This window comes from Odocoileus virginianus, chromosome 6, assembly GCF_023699985.2.
Source record: "Odocoileus virginianus isolate 20LAN1187 ecotype Illinois chromosome 6, Ovbor_1.2, whole genome shotgun sequence".
Lineage (NCBI taxonomy): Eukaryota > Metazoa > Chordata > Mammalia > Artiodactyla > Cervidae > Odocoileus > Odocoileus virginianus.
This window is the reverse complement of record NC_069679.1, coordinates 76,316,052-76,332,232: the sequence shown is the minus strand read 5'-3', so window position 1 is coordinate 76,332,232 and position 16,181 is coordinate 76,316,052. Positions and strand designations below refer to the sequence as shown.

Genomic DNA, 16,181 nt, shown 5'->3' with positions numbered 1-16,181 from the left:
ACGGAGCTATTACAACTTGCATCAAGGATGTGAAAACCAAAGGGAGCTGAGAGACACATTAAAACATAGCCAGTGGTTATATATTCTACACAGCAAAAAGGCAAAAAAAAAAAATTAGCCCCAATCTGCATTAACACAAGGCTGAAAACTCAGTATCAGGATGGTGGTGGTTTAGTTGCTCAGTCGTGTCCGACTCTGCGACCCCACAGACTGTAGCCCACCAGGCTCCTCTGTCCATGGGATTTTCCAGGCAAGAACACTGGAGTGGGCTGCCATTTCCTTCTCCAGGGCAATATCAGGAGGCGCAGACAACAAAGTTCCCACAGCAACTGAAACCCAATCATCTTCTCCCCACGTGGCAATTGCCACTTGACTCTGTGAGATGCCCATCTCCTTCCCTGGGCGTGCGGTCAGTGGAACCGGGCTGGACAATGGGGACTGCCACAGTAGAAGTCGGTGACTCTGACTACATGTTCATGCTCTGAGTCAAAAGGATGTCTGTGGGCTTTGCTCTTGAAAGCCAACTATTTTAAACCATGAATTATGAGACAAATTCTCCTATCTTTGCTGCAGTGTCAGTAAAGTGACTGTCAATGGGGAGGTGGCCGAGAGCCAAGACTAGCCTCATCCCCTTTAGGGTGCAGGACGGGATTTGCTTGGCAGGTTTCCAGTCTGTGCCAATGTGGGAGCAACATCTTCTAGCCCTGCCTAATCCTCTCCCTCGGAGACTTCTTCCCAACAGTGCCAAAAACATGGGACACCCAAGGCAACCTGGCAGAGTAGGAAGCATTTCTGAATAGGGCATATGCTTCCAAGGCCAGTTTCCAGGAATAGCTACTCAATGCTACATCGTCTCATACCCTTGTCTTTTTTTTTTTTTTTTTTAAAGCATTCTACTAGGCTTTTAAGCAAAATCTTGATGTCTGTTGGGGCGTCTGATCCTGGCTGCCACGATAGACTTGTCAAGCAAGTCCAATCCAATTCCATTTTCCTCTATTCCATAGCATTCTGGAACTTCTCATCTTATTGCTGAGCCATTAGATATTTCCAGGGGGCTCCTTGGAAATTCAGAAATGCTGAAAAGCTGGCTGAATATGGAGGAAGATGGGACATCTTAGGGGGGATCAAATGAGGCACAGATAATAGAGCCAGAGATGGGGCTAAGCTTGAATCCTTCAGAGTGCAAGCTCCCCAGGAACAAAATGACTGGAGCATGAATCACCTGCTTACATGAGAATTTCTTCCCACGTCAAACCCTCCCATGTCATTTAAAACTAATCACAAGCATTTAATTCTAAATAACTCGGTGGCGTATATACTATTACTGCTATATTAGAGAATCCCTTATGAATTCTACTTTATGCAAGGGTTAATTCCTCCAAAGCATCATCCAGAAATGTTATAACCTACCCATCCCACCCCCCCACATGGCCCATCGCAAAGGTCAGACTACTTTAATTAAAATGAGGACCAGTGAGGAAGTGTCTGAGAAGCAGACTTTGGCCTGATGAAGGAAGAGCTCCATGATACTCTGTAATCAGAGATACATCAGGATGCCTTGGAAAGTACCAAGCCCCTGCCGTTGCCGTTGCCTGAGGTTTTTTAGTTAGGGAGAGATGTCTTACACAGTGGAGAAGAGGATGTGAAATGAATAATTAGACCCAATGACCTTTATAGTCCCCTCCAGTAACATACAGCCCATGGTAACTATACTATTAATAATACAGTATTGCATGTTTAAAAGTTGCTAAGAGAACTGATCTTAAAAGTTCTCATAATAAGAAAAAGCATGTTGTAACTATATAGCATATTAAAAAGCAGAGACATTACTTTGCCAACAAAGGCCCGTGTAGTCAAAGCTATAGTTGTTCCTGTAGTCATGTGTGGATGTGAGAGTTGGACTATAAAGAAAGCTGAGAGCCGAAGAATTGATGCTTTTGAACTGTGGTGTTGGAGAAGCCTCTTGAGAGTCCCTTGGACTGCAAGGAGATCCAACCAGTCCATCCTAAAGGAAATCAGTCCTGGGTGTTCATTGAAAGGACTGATGCTGAAGCTGAAACTCCAATACTTTGGCCACCTGATGTGAAGAACTGACTCACTGGAAAAGACCCTGATGCTGGGAAAGACTGAGGAGAGGGGGATGACAGAGGATGAGGTGGTTGGATGGCATCACCAATGCGACGGACATGAGTTTGAGTAGGCTCCGGGAACTGGTGATGGACAGGGAAACCTGGCATGCTGCAGTCCATGGGGTCGCAAAGAGTCACACACGATTGAGCAACTGAACTGAACTATGTAGGGTGATGGATGTTAACTAGGCTTATTGTGGTGATCACTTAGCAATAGAGACAAATATGGAATTTGAAATTATGTTACACACCTGAAACTAATTTAGTATGTCAATTATGCCTTAATTTAAAAAAAAAGTTCCCTCCAAATGTATCATCCCATGATCGTTAACAAGCATCTTGGTTTTTGGTTTGGGGGGAGGGGTGGATCTTTGTGTTTGTTTCTGAACACCTCGGTTTTCAGTGCATCACACAGGCAGAGCCATGACTAGAAGGCGGTATAAATGTCCTCCAGACCTCTACACGGGTCACAGGACCTGTGGGGCATCCCTTACAGACGATTTCTCCCATGGCACCAGAGCACCCCCCTGATGTTTCAGTGTGACTCCTTATAAGAAGAGACTCACAGCACACTGCCTCAGCCTGAGCTCCAGACTTGCCTTTCCTGACCTAGATCAAGCAAATATGCTGCGGGATGATCATTAGTCTTTCAGAATCCCACGGGTGAGAGGCTTAACACCCTCCAGCCTGCTCTTCCTCATTCCCTTAGCCATCCAAGGCTAACCATGCGAGAGACAGGACCCCTTCTGGAGAGAAGCCTGAGAGAATGCGAAGGCAGGCAGAGACTGTGAGTGTTGGATGAGCCCTTTCCCACCGTCTGGCTCACAGAGAAGCAATGTCAACCTTGCTCATCCCTCCTGGCAATGGGTACTCATTTTTATTTGAAAGCAACCTATCGGGTAAACAAGCTGTATACTCTCTCACTGCACTTCTTCTATTCTGATCATGCCCGGAGGAGAGGTTATGGGGTTGCCTGGAATGCCCCGCCTGCCAGCGTGGAGACACCAACCCTAACATTGCCGACAACCATGGGATTATCAAGACGCTGGCCTCTAAGGACTTTACATCAGCAAACAGGAACACTTTAGGAGCACCAAATCCACAGACAAGAGGCAAAAATGTCAGAGAAGGGTTGGATGCATACAGTTCCCTGGAGAAACATAAAGGAAAATCTCCCCCGAGCCACCTTCTTAGCTGCAAAGATACTGTACTTAAACAAGAGCCTCAGTAAAACCAAAAGGATATAAATGCATTTCACAGCTTAAACCAAGAACTTCCCATTGCCCACAGCCTGCATCCCTGCCTTTCTTTCATCCTCAGCTTCTTTAGGACCTTGCACAAGCTCCCAGAAAACTGCATTTCCCCCCTCCCCCTTGAAAAGGCTGAGAGCATTCATGATTTTTAGGTCCACATGCCAAGTAAGTGGAGCTGGAGAGTTGGGCTGGATGACGACGAGATGAATTTGTTTTTAAAAGCTGCTGGTACTGGTTCCTAGATGTTAAAAAAAAAAATCTGGGGAAAACACATTATGTAGGAATATCGTGGCTAGCCGTGGAGGTTTGGGCGCAGATACAGATGACAACACATTTAAAGGGGCCCCATATTGCTTTTAAATGGGTTACCCAAGACATCAATTTCTGGAGAACAACAGCAGTAATGACAACCCACTGGCACTGTCAGTTCCCAAACAGATCACAGAGGCAGGCCTGCCGAGCCACGCTTTGCCCCTCTGCTCTCTCAGCCGCAGCCTGTCACCTGTAACAGGGCCCCGCGCTGAGCCGCACAAACCAAGCATCCCAACTTCCACTGGGAAACCTCAGGAGGGCCCCGGATGCTTCCCCTGTTTAAACACCAGCTTGTTCCTCGACATTTACAGCAAACATTTCTGAACACATCCTCGTTACCACTGCATGCCCTAGAGGTCCCCTGCTCCCCACCACGCCTCCCCAAACCATATTCCTCTCTGCCTTCATCCTCTCGCGCTCCATTTCCATGGCTCTTCCTGCCCTGTTGGTCATGAACTGAATGGAAATGCGTCTGTGATGAAGGGTCAGGGGTCACTGGGGAATCACTCATACACCCAGAGCAACATTGCTGTCCGTGGACAGCAGCAAGCCTTCTTAACAGAGGCGGATCCGCAGAGGGGGAACCAGAAGCTCGTGATGTCAGGCATGCCTTAAGAAAAAAAAACAAATCACAAATACAATAATACTCATAGGGCCTCGAAAAGGGACCGAGCAAGTGAAGATAGGCCAAAGGTTTAGTTTTGTAGCAAATCCGCCTCTGTAATAATCTCCCCTCCCCCACACACACAAAGGAAAAGGGAGGAATAAACAGAAGAGGGGAGTTTGTTTTCGTTATCTGGGAAGAAAGTCAGGACAGCAGGAAAGCAAGAAGAGTGAAGGATGAATCTCGGAGCTCCATCTTTGACCGCCAACCCTGGGTGGGCTGCCGGCCACTTCCTGGTACCTGGGAAATCAAAGGCGAGTCTGAAGACGTCCTGCGGTCCGTCCAGTGATGCTCCGGCGTGGGGAAGCCGTGCTTTAACTGCCTGGGGACCCGTGGGTCCATTCCCAGGCACTTCATTTCAAACCAGGGTGGGAACTGAATACTCAGATTCATTCATTCTCTCTCATTCTCTCAGAGCCTCTTTCTTTCTGACTGGGAGGAGCAGATCTCCTGGGACTGGCCAAGCTGATAACCTCCTGCACCAGGAGTTTGACATTTTGCTTATCATCAGCAACCAGGGAGGCAATGCTCCATTTCACGATGGAGACACAGGCCATTTGTGTTAATGAAGGCAGCTGGGAGCAGATATGAAATGCTAGGTTGAGGATCTGGGCTCTCAGGTCGCACGGCCACCTGCCAAATAGTCAGCATCTAAGCTTGCCCTCACGCTGTCTACCTGCTAGATGAATGGCGCTCTGAGTTTGGATCTCCTCACCTATTCTGCGGAATAGTAAGGCCTGTCCTACCCACCTCAACGGGATGCCTTGCGGACCGGAACACCACATTTATGGGGCAAAGTGCTCTGAATCCAGTCCAGCAGGCACAACCACTGTCAGTGACCCCAAGCTCTTAGGCAGGGGTAAAATGGTAATGAAACTGGATTCTAGACGCTCCTGAAATTCTGCTCCTTTTCTCTCTGCCGCCTCTCTAACAAGGATGAAGGAAAATGACAGAGGTGGGGGCAGCTCAAAGGGAAGCTTCAAACCTTCTATGAAACCAAATTGACACAAAATTCATTCTTACACCCACCAGGCAGCCAACAGCCCAAAGTTAGGACTCCTTCTTTCCCAGAGACTGTGTTTCGTCTCATTCTATGCTCTCAACTCCCTAATGTATGATTTCTTGTTATCCCTCCTTTTCTGCAAGGCAGAAGAGCACAGTGGTTAAGAGCGTGGGCTCTGAAGCCAGACCCTTTAAATATAAACTCCATTCCAGTCTCTCCTTGGGGAGAGTTACTTAGCCTTTGTCCCTCAACTTCCTTATCTACAAAATTAGAATAACAATAGTGTGTCAAGATTGGTTCTGAGGGTCACAAGAGCTAATACAGAGCAGACCTGGAGTGAGTGCCCTGTGACTGTCAGCTGCTCTTATCACTGTTGTTGTTATTGTTGAGGATGCTGAAGCTTCCAAAACCATCTCCAAAGACCGCCGGTAAGTAGACAAGCCTTGACTTAAGTCCAGATCTCTTCCAATCCAGAAGCTGTGCTCTTAACCACAGCACCAAACCTTGATCAAGTTTTTTATTTCTCTGCTCCTCAGTTTCCTCATCTGTGAAATGGGGCTAGTTAATGGTATCAACTGCACAGAAGTGTTATGAGAATTAGATGAGAAAACGCGTAGGAAGCACCTAGGATTCAGGCCGGGGCAGTGCTCAAAAATAGTAAATAACACCACTATTACTTTTTCTAAGGAAGGCTGCCTGATCTCAGGAGCCTTCTTCCAAAGCCTCTCTCACTCCACTTCCACCCCCCACCCCGGCCCCCGGGGCCTCACTTCTCTAAAGCCAGTGACCCCAGAGCAGTAGAAGGCATTGGGGAGGGCATGTTAGCTCCATCCCCCTAACACACAGCCCACACCCCACCTCTTCTGTCCCGTGAACGAGGGGACGGAGCTGACGGCAGCTGCTCTGGGCTAGCCTGTGAAGGGAGATAGGGGACTTAAAGATAATTAAGATGATTAGCCCCCCAGCACTGAGCCTGTGGCGTCTCATCACCAGATACAAATGCAAGTTCAGGGCTCCTGGAAGGCTTCTGGCAGAATGCCCACCCGCCCCTCAACCCTGCTGAGCCTGGACCAAGCCTTACCCAAGGCCCACCCTCTCTGCAGCCCGCAGCTGGAGTGCAGGCTGGGGTGGAAGGAGAAGGCTGCTCTCGCCCCCCGAAAGGGGGTACAAGGAAAAAGGGTCTTCTGTCTTTAAAAGGAGGCAGAGATGCTATTGTGAGGAGGGGGGTGGGGGGAGCAGTTAAAAAAAATTGCTCTTCCCTCGCAGTTAAAAGAAGGATAATTGGAGCAAGTGGCAGGCGGCGGCTCTGTCATTTAGCATACAGCATACCCAGGAAATCTCGCTGGGTAATCAGGAGGAGAGGACGAGAAAGAGCAATCAGACCCCTATTCAGGCTCGTTTAGCGACAGCCCCCGCTGGCTGGCTGGCTGGCTGGGCCGGGGGAGAGCGGGGCTGGTCCTAACGCCTGAATGCTGGGTGGGAAATCGAGTCCTCCCTGCTTCTGGGCTTGTCTCCACCCAAGGGGGAAGGGTTCTGAAAAGGACCTAGACTTGCCTCTTGATGGCTCACCACTCCCCACCCCGCTCCTAGGCCAAAGGGGTTGACTGAGATTAGGAACAAAGCCACATTACTATTCAGGCAGGAGGGGCAAGGGTGAGGGGAAGAGGAGAGGATGGTATTTTTATACAAGTGCCCAAACGTGAGGAGTCAGCCACGCAATCACTGGGACTGGCAATCACTACAGCATCAGATGTCTTTGGCTCTTGGTAAAGCCTCGGGGGTAAGCACCTCCTCTTGGAATACCTTTCCATCTTAGTTCTGGCTTTGAGAAATGGGAGAAGAAACGGAAGGTTCTCCATAAAAAAGAAAACTAATTGAAATTCACTTTCGGGAAGGCATACCAAGGCCACACAGTGGTACTGAGCCATCCATCAAACCAACCTGAGTAGGATGTCAGCTTCAGACGGCGGGAGGGATGGGGGATGGATGGGGCTAGTGGAGCCCACACCACCATGTGCTTGTACTAAGACTCTGGCCCCTATTACCTGCACCCATAGCTGTACCTCACTGGGGGATCCCCACCCCTGAAAGCTTAACAGCCGAGACTCAAAACAAGACGCTTTTGGCCTGGGCAGCTGCTTAAGTTAGCAGGAAAAGATAGCAATGAACCCATTTTTCTTTTTGCCGACTCAACAGGACCTCATGTCGCCTCACTGAAATTAACCTAAAAACACGGGCACACAAATGATCTTTGATAAAGGTAGACCCGTGGATTAAGATCTGATCGTAGAGATCAACCTGTGGAAACTTCCCCACCTTTCCTTGGCCTCACCCCACCTGCAGCAGGCTGTTTCAGGCTAAATGAACTCTTCAGGGAAACGGGTACTGAAATGGAGACACCTTGGCAGTGAACCAATTTGTCATGGCTGTAAGACTGTTGAGAAATTCAATACCTGCACATTCACAATTGAGAATGTTTTAAAAACAAACAATCAAGCTTAAACTCATGTCAAGGTAATGACAAGCCTCCAATAACCAAAGGGAGGGCTGCTGTCTGGAGGCTGCTGGGGGCACCTCTTTATTGTCCAGTGGGCTTCAGAGATGCCCCTAAACAGGGCAGACTGGGCTGAACAGAAAAAGCCAGGTGAATATGTCCCACCACAGGGGGATTATATTCTGAACCAGATATGCATTAATTTTAAAGTCATTTTGGGGCAAGATTAAAAGTCATCTTGAACAAATCTGAAATTGAAAACCCAAACATTTGATTTATAAACATAACAACCTAGAAGAAAAAAAAAAAAAAGAGTCCAGGACCAGCCCCTCTCTCTCCATCATGTGCCAGAATGTTCAATGTGACCATTAGCTGGTTTGGGAGTCTTGGGATGAAGTTTCCCCAAGTAGGCTGTGAGGGGTTCAGTCTGAAGCCAAAGCCTTTCGCCACAGGAAACAGAAGATAACTGTGTCCATAACTCGTCCCCCACCCCCACCCCCCCGCCCAAACCCAACTCTCCCATAGCAACTATCTCCGGGATCTTGTGGGTCTTACCTAGAAAAGATACCCAATGGGAGGTCAAAATCGCCCAAAGCAAATAGAAGAGATGGGCCCAGCAGTGCGTTCTTCCTGGGGTGCAGGATGGAGACATTTCCGAGCCACTGAGGCATGGAAAGCCAGACAGGCCAAGCAAACATCAATACTGCCAGAATGCAAGAAGCTAATGGACCGAAGAGAGCGCCTCCAACAGGCCCCGACTGCATCCATCTGAAGCTGCAGGAACCCTCCCAGCTCTTCCTGCCCTTGAACTGCTAAAGCATGAAGCCCTCACACAATCAAACAGCACGGCCCATCCTGCAAAGTGGGATGATCAGAGGCTTGGTACACAGGACCCACTGCTGGGACCAAGTCCCCCAGGGGGTTTCAGTTCTGTGACATTTGCAATTTAAAGTGGGCGAGAGACAAGGCAAGAGAGGCACCCTCACTGCCTGCTTTACACTGTCTTTAGGAAAACGGGCAGGTATTTGTTTAGGCTGTTTGTCTTGTTTTATGCAGATTGGCTTGACACTCAGCAGCTGCTGTGGGTGTTTTTTCCCCTTCATATTTTACAGGTGAGTTTTCCCCCTGCTTACTCTAAAAATTAACTGTGTGGAGAGAACGGATATTTTCTAAAAGCGTGAAATGCATCTTTGTGATTGATTAGACATAATGACAATTACCAGGAGCAACAGGCTTCAAGTCACCAACAGTAAATGCTGGTACCTCCCCCAACATCCACCCTTACCTCAGCCATTGCGCTGCTCCAAACCAACCAAGTGTTAGTTGTTAGTGTAGTGTAGTTAATACTAAGTTTGTTTACTATATTATGTACCATGAGAATAATGAAATATGCTGTGTTTGCCTTCTACAGATAGGGACATCAGTCCATAGCCACTAGATGGTCTGACCCTATAGAAAAAAACTATCATTAAAAATATATATATATTGTATTTAGGTATTAAAAAATTGACTGCTTATCATCTACTCTGAAGAAATTCCTCTGGAGACCTCAAACAAACATACACACACACCCAAACCAAAAAAAAAAAAAGAGAGAGAGAGAGAGAAGAAATTGTATACATATACAGTATAGAGATTTCTTCCTGCAGAAAAGTGCTGATCCAAACCTGCCCAGAGGAAATGAGTTCTTTTTAAACACAAAAAATGCAATCAGGGATAATCAGCAAGTTAACAACACACTTGCAAACACTCTGGTCCCTAGAAAGGAAGAATGCCAGCTTCCAATGCCAGTTCTGAGAACAGAACAGATCCTTTGGGCGAAGGCGGAAACAAGTGTTCGTGTCAGCCTTCAGGAAGAACTTTCTCCAGAGCGCAGAAACTCTGGACAGCAGTCAGTTCCAGGGGGACCTACTTGTGGTAAGCGCTTCAGTAACCACTGTCCCCAGGTGACTCTGTGGGTTGGGGTTGCCTCTACCCCTCTGCCCCATCCCTCCTCCAGCGGACTCAGTGAGGAATAACAGAGGTCAAAAAAGGACTTCTGGCATGTCTTGCATCTCCCTCTCTGTCAGCCCACCCACAAGAAGGGAGGTGTGGTGGCAGGCACAGAACAGGAAAGAAGCACTTTTGCGATAGCCCACATACTTGACCCACAAGCAGGCTCTCAACAAGATCCCCAGAGGGTCCTGGTCTCCAGCATGTATCACCTGTGAAATAAACTTTGCTTTGATTTAAAGAAATGTCTTAATACCTGCTAGTTGCTAATGCTCGTATCAACCATAGCCTGCTTTAGGAGTTGGGTGGTTTCAGGGAAAGTGTAAGGAACACCTGCAGACACTATTTTTAATTACAAATCCCAAGGCAGTGGGGCATCCCCTGAATGAAGAGCTTGTGGGAATCTGCGCTAAGACACTCACCTGGCCCCACCTACCTTGACTTGTTGGTTCCCAACTTTAGCTGCACAATGGAATCACCTGGGGGTGATTAGTACGAGGAAGCGAGAGGTCCCATCCCCCAAAAAATGCCTGTCTACCCATCAGACACCTTCCAGAAGACTGGGAGGAGGGGCACAGCTGAAGGGCTGGGTTTAGAGCAGGGCTGGGTGTGGACCCGCAGATTATCAACCCTCATTCTTCTCTGCACAGGCATTCCTTATGTTAGGGAGAATAAGGAGAAAGTGATTCGGAGCATCCCGTCTATTCCCAAGGGCCCAATTCTCAAGGCATCAGGAGGGCCATAGACAGCCACTTTACCCCTTTCTATCTGACATCTCACCTTGTACTGATCCTTCCAAGCTTCACTATGGTGGAAAGAGCTGAAGTGGGACTCAGATCCTGTACTCGACTCTATCCAGCTTTTTGAGTAGAGCCAAACATTTGTGTAAGGAAAGAGCCCGTGGTTGAGCAGTCAGGATTCTCTCCTGCTGAGATCTGATGGATTTTTCCATTGAGAGAAAGCCAAGGATTTCTACCACACCCTCGGGGAAAGAGATCCAATTATCTGACCGGCAGCTAAAGAGGCCGGTCAATGATATACGTGGCTTCCCTCCAGGGGGTCTGGATCCTTACCCAAGCCGTCTGGGGTGGGCTCGAGCCTCAGAGGGGTAGGGAAGGGGACCCTTACCTTCCGAGCACAGCTTGCCGCCATAGCCGGTGGTAGAACAGTCACAGGTGGGGTGTCCATCCAGGAGAAAGCAGATGCCGCCATTTTCACAGGGGCGCTCACCGCAGGGCCCCTCGGCATCCAACTGGACACCCTGGCTCCCCAGAAGCCGGGGCTCTGAGCTGCCGTACTTGAGATCCGAGATTAATCCCTTGAAGCCGGGCACAGCCTGCACTCCGTCGAGGGTCAGGGCAGACGGCCGGATGTCGGCGGGGACGCCGCCCAGGAACAGGTCGCTGACCACGTCCATGTAGGGCCGCCGGGGCTGCAGCTCGGCGGCCCGGCCCTCGCCGTCGAGCACCAGCACGGTGCGCAGGCGGTCGCGGCTCACCATGACGAAGTGCCAGCTGCTGTCGTCCACCCGCGCGCCGGACAGCACGGCGGTCTCCGCGCAGTCCATGCTGAGACGCAGCTGCACGCGCCCGTCCACCAGGGAGAGGCAGAGGAAGTCGCAGACGCCGCCGTCGTCCAGGTAGAGCAGCAGCCCCGCGGACACGTTGGTCTTGAGCTGGAAGCTGAGGTCACTGCGCGTGCTGGCGTCCCAGCGGAGGTAGCGCGCCCACTGGTTGGGGAGGCCCATGAACTCCAGGCCCAGGCAGAGCCCCAGCAGGGACCCCAGCAGGAGGCTCACCTTCAAGGTGAAGAACACCGAGTGCATGGTGAAGCTCATTCTGGCCAAGCCCGACGGGCCGGAGGCGGGGAACGGCCCTCGGGGGACAGTCCCCCCGCCCCACCTCCTTTGAAGTGGGAGGCGGAGAGGAAGGGGAGATGGCTGGGGGACAGAGCACACACACGAGGGGGGAGGCACACAGACAGAGAGGAGGATGAGGAAGGAGGAGCGAGAACCAGAAAGCCCCTGGTGGGCACCGCGAGCAAGAAATTCAGCAAGGAGGCAGCGGGGGGAGGATGGGGCAGCAGTGGAGGCGGTCAGTCCGGCGGGCGGGGGAAAGTGAGGGTGCAGAGTGGGGAGCCGAGTGTCCTTCTCCCAGAAGAGATCTCAGCTATCCAATGTGGAGGCCTTGATTTGGGCAGGAGAAAAGTACACGGCGGGCCGGCCGGCGGGTGGAAGCCTTCAGGAATGTCCACCTCCCGGCAGCAGACCCCCAAACGACCCAGCCAGGGAGGCCGGGGAGAGGGCTGGGGTCAGGGGGCCGTGATGCAGGGGGAGCGAGCAGTCAGGTGAGCCAGGCGCAAGGTAGAAACGGGCCAAGGACCAGTCCTGAAGGTCGACCTCCTAGCAGCAGAGGGCCGCAGGGAGGGCAGGAGCCAGAAGTTGAGAGCTCAGGCAGAGCAGGGCCCGGGGCCGAACGGAAGTGGGCTCAGGCGTCATGGTGCCAGGGAGAGGCGGTCCGGCCCGGAACCTGCCTCCCAGGACTCCAGAGAAAAGACCTGCAGGAAGGAGACGGGGGGAGAAGGAAAGGAAGATTAGGGCCCCGTGTCAGGAAAACACTTCAACCTATTTCACAAATATTGATGGAGTGCTGACTGCAAGCCCAGCTACTCTAGTGAGTCCCAGAGCGCTTGGTGCTTTAAGCAGGACGGAGGGCCCGGGGTCTTTCAGAGCCACGTCAGGACCCGAGCTCAGCTTCTAATGATGCACTCAGTTTTTCCATGTGCAAAAGAGTATAAAACCCACCAAGCCATATCAGCACATTTTTACAATATTCATATCACAGGGTCACGTGGCCAAAATTTATTTTTCAGGTACGTGCTAACATTTTAGATACTCAAATACACACATGCAGTTTTAACTTGTTTACCTATTAAAAGACATGAACATGACAGTGATTTTTTGTTTGTTTGTTTTAGATTTTATTTTTCACTTTGCCAACCCAATGTTTGGTGTAGGCAGCCGAAGACAGATCCTCACCTTTACATTTTTGAAGGAATTATTTATAGGAGTCAGTGAGAATAAACTAGAAGGTGAGTAATGAGCAAAAAACACTCATCTCTTAACTAAATGTTGGAGAAAAGGTCTTGTGGGGGAAAATAAAATTGTGCTTTGAACCTTTAAAAAAAAAAGGCTGAGTATATCCTAGTTCTTGTATATGGAACTTTGAGAAAATTTCTTAACTTATTTGAGCTTCTAGTTTCTCACTCATAGAGAAAATAACAGCCTTTTCACAAAGTTGGAGACAGAATGCGATGCGATCATCTATTAGAAGATTCTAGCATGAGGCTATAGCCACAGTAGGTGAACAATGAATGCTACCTCTTTCCTTCCTTATTTCTAGATAGGAAGGATGAGAAGGGGGGATGGCTGGTGTATGTCTGCACGTGTGAGTGTGTGTATGTCTGCAAAGTGGGGACAGTATATTAAAACATACATTTTTAAATTAAAAAAAAAAACAGCAGAATGGACAACAAATGAATAGTTAAGGAATGTCACAGACCTCGAGCATATCATGCATGCTTCATACTGATTGTAAAGACACCAGCACCCAGTTAAGAGGTGGCAGACTGAAGGCAGACTCTGGTCACAGAGCTGAGAGGAGACTTCTCTGTTCGCATGAGAGCAATGAGTGTAATTTTCAAGAGTTATGCAAGTTGCTGCCTATTAATTGGCATGCTTGATAATTCACCATGGTCGCTATCAGACCACTGTCTACTATTTTTATGATGGCTGCATTAGCAAAGCTAGTTATTACTCAGGCTTTGAAGAGGAAAACGCTGTTCTTAAGCGGGAACAAACACCTATTTCCAGTGAACACACAAGCCCACCCAAAAAGAGGCTGATTAAATCCATTATAAGGAAAGCCTCTGTGGTTAAAACGTCCTGTACACTCAGTGTTTCCCAAAGTGTGGCATGGGCACCTCCAGGGATGTGAGGAATTCTTAACTGGAACATGAGCATAGCATGTGCCAACTCATGCAGGCTTCACACAGGCACAAGCCAAACCAACTTTTAAAATACCAGCAATTTGTGGACCTCCCTGGGGCTTCCCTGGTGACTCAACAGGTAAAAGAATCCACCTGCAATGCAGGTGTTGCAAGAGGCATGAGTTCAATCCCTGGGTTGGAAAGATCCCCTGGAGGAGGGCATGGCAGCCCACTCCAGCATTCTTGCCTGGAGAATCCCATAGACAGAGAAGCCTGGCAGGCTACAGACCAGAGGGTCACAAAGAGGTGTCCATGACTGTAAGTGACTTAGCATGCATGCATGGTGGTACAGTGGATAAGAATCTGCCTGCAGATACAGGGGAGGCAGGAAGGATCCCTGGTCTGGAAAGATTCCACAAGCCCCAGGCAACTAAAGCCCGTGCGCCACAAGTCCTGAGCCCACACTCTGGAGCTTGTGAGCTGCGACTACTGAGCCCACGTGCCTAAGAGCCTGCAAAAAAAAAAAAAAAATCAGCAATTTTTGAGCTGGTTGATGACACTTTGGTAGCATGAAATCACCTATGCTAGAATATTTACACCACAGAAATAGGCAAACAGCACAAATCAGAATCTGAGAAGATGAGATTTAAGGAAACCCTTGAAAGAGGATGAGAGAACTAGCTATGTAAATGTCTGGGAAGAAGGTTCCAGAAGGAATAGTGCAAAAGACCTTGAGGCTGGAGCAGGCAGTTATGTTTGAAGAACAGCAAGGATGCTGGTGCTGTTGGAGTGGAAGACAGGAAGCCAGAGGTGGGCATCACGTGGCTAGGAAATGAGAGATGACCCGGTCTCTTGGAAGGTGATTGCTATATGGGGTAAATTATGCCAAGCAAGACGAGAGGCAACATCCCAGGGGGAGAAGGGAGACCCTTGTGCCCAAAGAGGGCTTCTTTTGGTCCTAATATCTGCCATGTATACATAATTTTTTAATCAAATTTTTAAAAATTAATTTATTTTAATTGGAGGCTAATTACTTTACAATATTTTTGTGGTTTTTGCCATACAGTGACATGAATCAGTCATGGGTGTACATGTGCTCCCCACCCTGAATTTTTTAATCAAATTTTTTAAAAGGACCACTTTTAGGGAATGTGCACAAAGAACAGCTGCTCTCCTATCACCCCCTCCATCATGCATCTGATCTAGAAGAGTGGGGAGCAAGGCAGACATGACGAGCACAAGGCCCAGGTCTCTCCAACGAAGTATCCCACGCCGGGAAACATCAATGAACCGAGAATGTAAAAATCACATGGCACGGATGGAGCCCACGGTGTCTGAGTTCCAGAGGCTTGGGAAAGTGTTTTCTCAGTGACATTACCCCTGGCTGCCACAACTCCTTCTCTACTTCCCCTCCTGCCAGTCTAGACCTAGGAGTCTAGCTCAGGCAAGGGCCAGGTTCAGGTGGCTTCAGCCAGTGGGACCCCCTTGCTGGAAGGCAAGGACATGCAGACGGAGGGCCCGCTGACATGGATGAGCAGGCACATGCGAGTCCCTCTAAATGGATGGCCCTGAAAGCTTGCGGACTGATCTAGATGTCAACCCTCTGGGCCTCAGAAAGTCACTTGTGTGTCTGCAGAAATTAAATGACTTGCTCAGTTCAATCTGACTACTTATTGAGCTCCGATCCATCCAGTCACTCCTGGCTCTAAGCAGAAGAAGACATGGTTCTTGCCTTAGGGGCGTCACAAAGTAGTGGGGGCAGAGTGTACTTTAGAGACCAAAGCAGAACAATAAAGGAGTCCACGCTATGAAATCTCCCTGGGGGCACAGACTGCTTCACCCTGGTGCAGCCGTAGGACCTTGGCTCCCATAGAGTGGGAACTCCAGACACATGTGTAGAAAGAATGAACAGTGAAACCAGAAACTGAAGCGCATCTCTGAGGGTCATCTGTGTCTCATGTGGTGGCCTCCACACCTCTCTGCTTCATACAATGACAGCAATCCTGCACCTCCAGGATTCCTGAGTGCCAGGCTCAGATGACCCCTCAGGACAAAGCAGCACATGCCAAGTGATCTGGGGTAATACATGAGTTAGGAAGTAGGCTGCCCAGGACCACTCCCTGTGCGGAGAATCATGGGAATTTACCCCGTCTGCTTTGGGGTGGTCACTCAACCCTGCCTGCTGAGCCTTGTTCATCAGATTGGCCATCCTCCCCTCCTGTCCAGACCAGCACTAGAGATACCAGCAGTCCCCTGCCTGCATCGTGGGGAATCAGAAAGGCTAACAGGAAAACCAAGCTTTCTTTCCCCTCCACAGGCACCAGGCAGAATCTGATTTCAGGACTGG

The 16,181-nt window shown here is 49.4% G+C and overlaps 1 protein-coding gene across 23 annotated transcripts in view; it reads right to left on the bottom strand.

The window, feature by feature from the left end:
- NRXN3 (neurexin 3) overlaps positions 1-16,181 on the bottom strand; it is a 1,774,064-nt gene that overhangs the window by 1,686,861 nt on the left and 71,022 nt on the right. For all 23 annotated transcript variants that reach the window (XM_070469697.1, XM_070469702.1, XM_070469686.1 and 20 more), the window contains exon 2: positions 10,976-12,403. In XM_070469697.1, coding sequence (XP_070325798.1) covers positions 10,976-11,684 — 709 coding nt within the window. In that variant the 5' untranslated portion in view covers positions 11,685-12,403. The remainder of the gene's footprint in view (positions 1-10,975; positions 12,404-16,181) is intronic.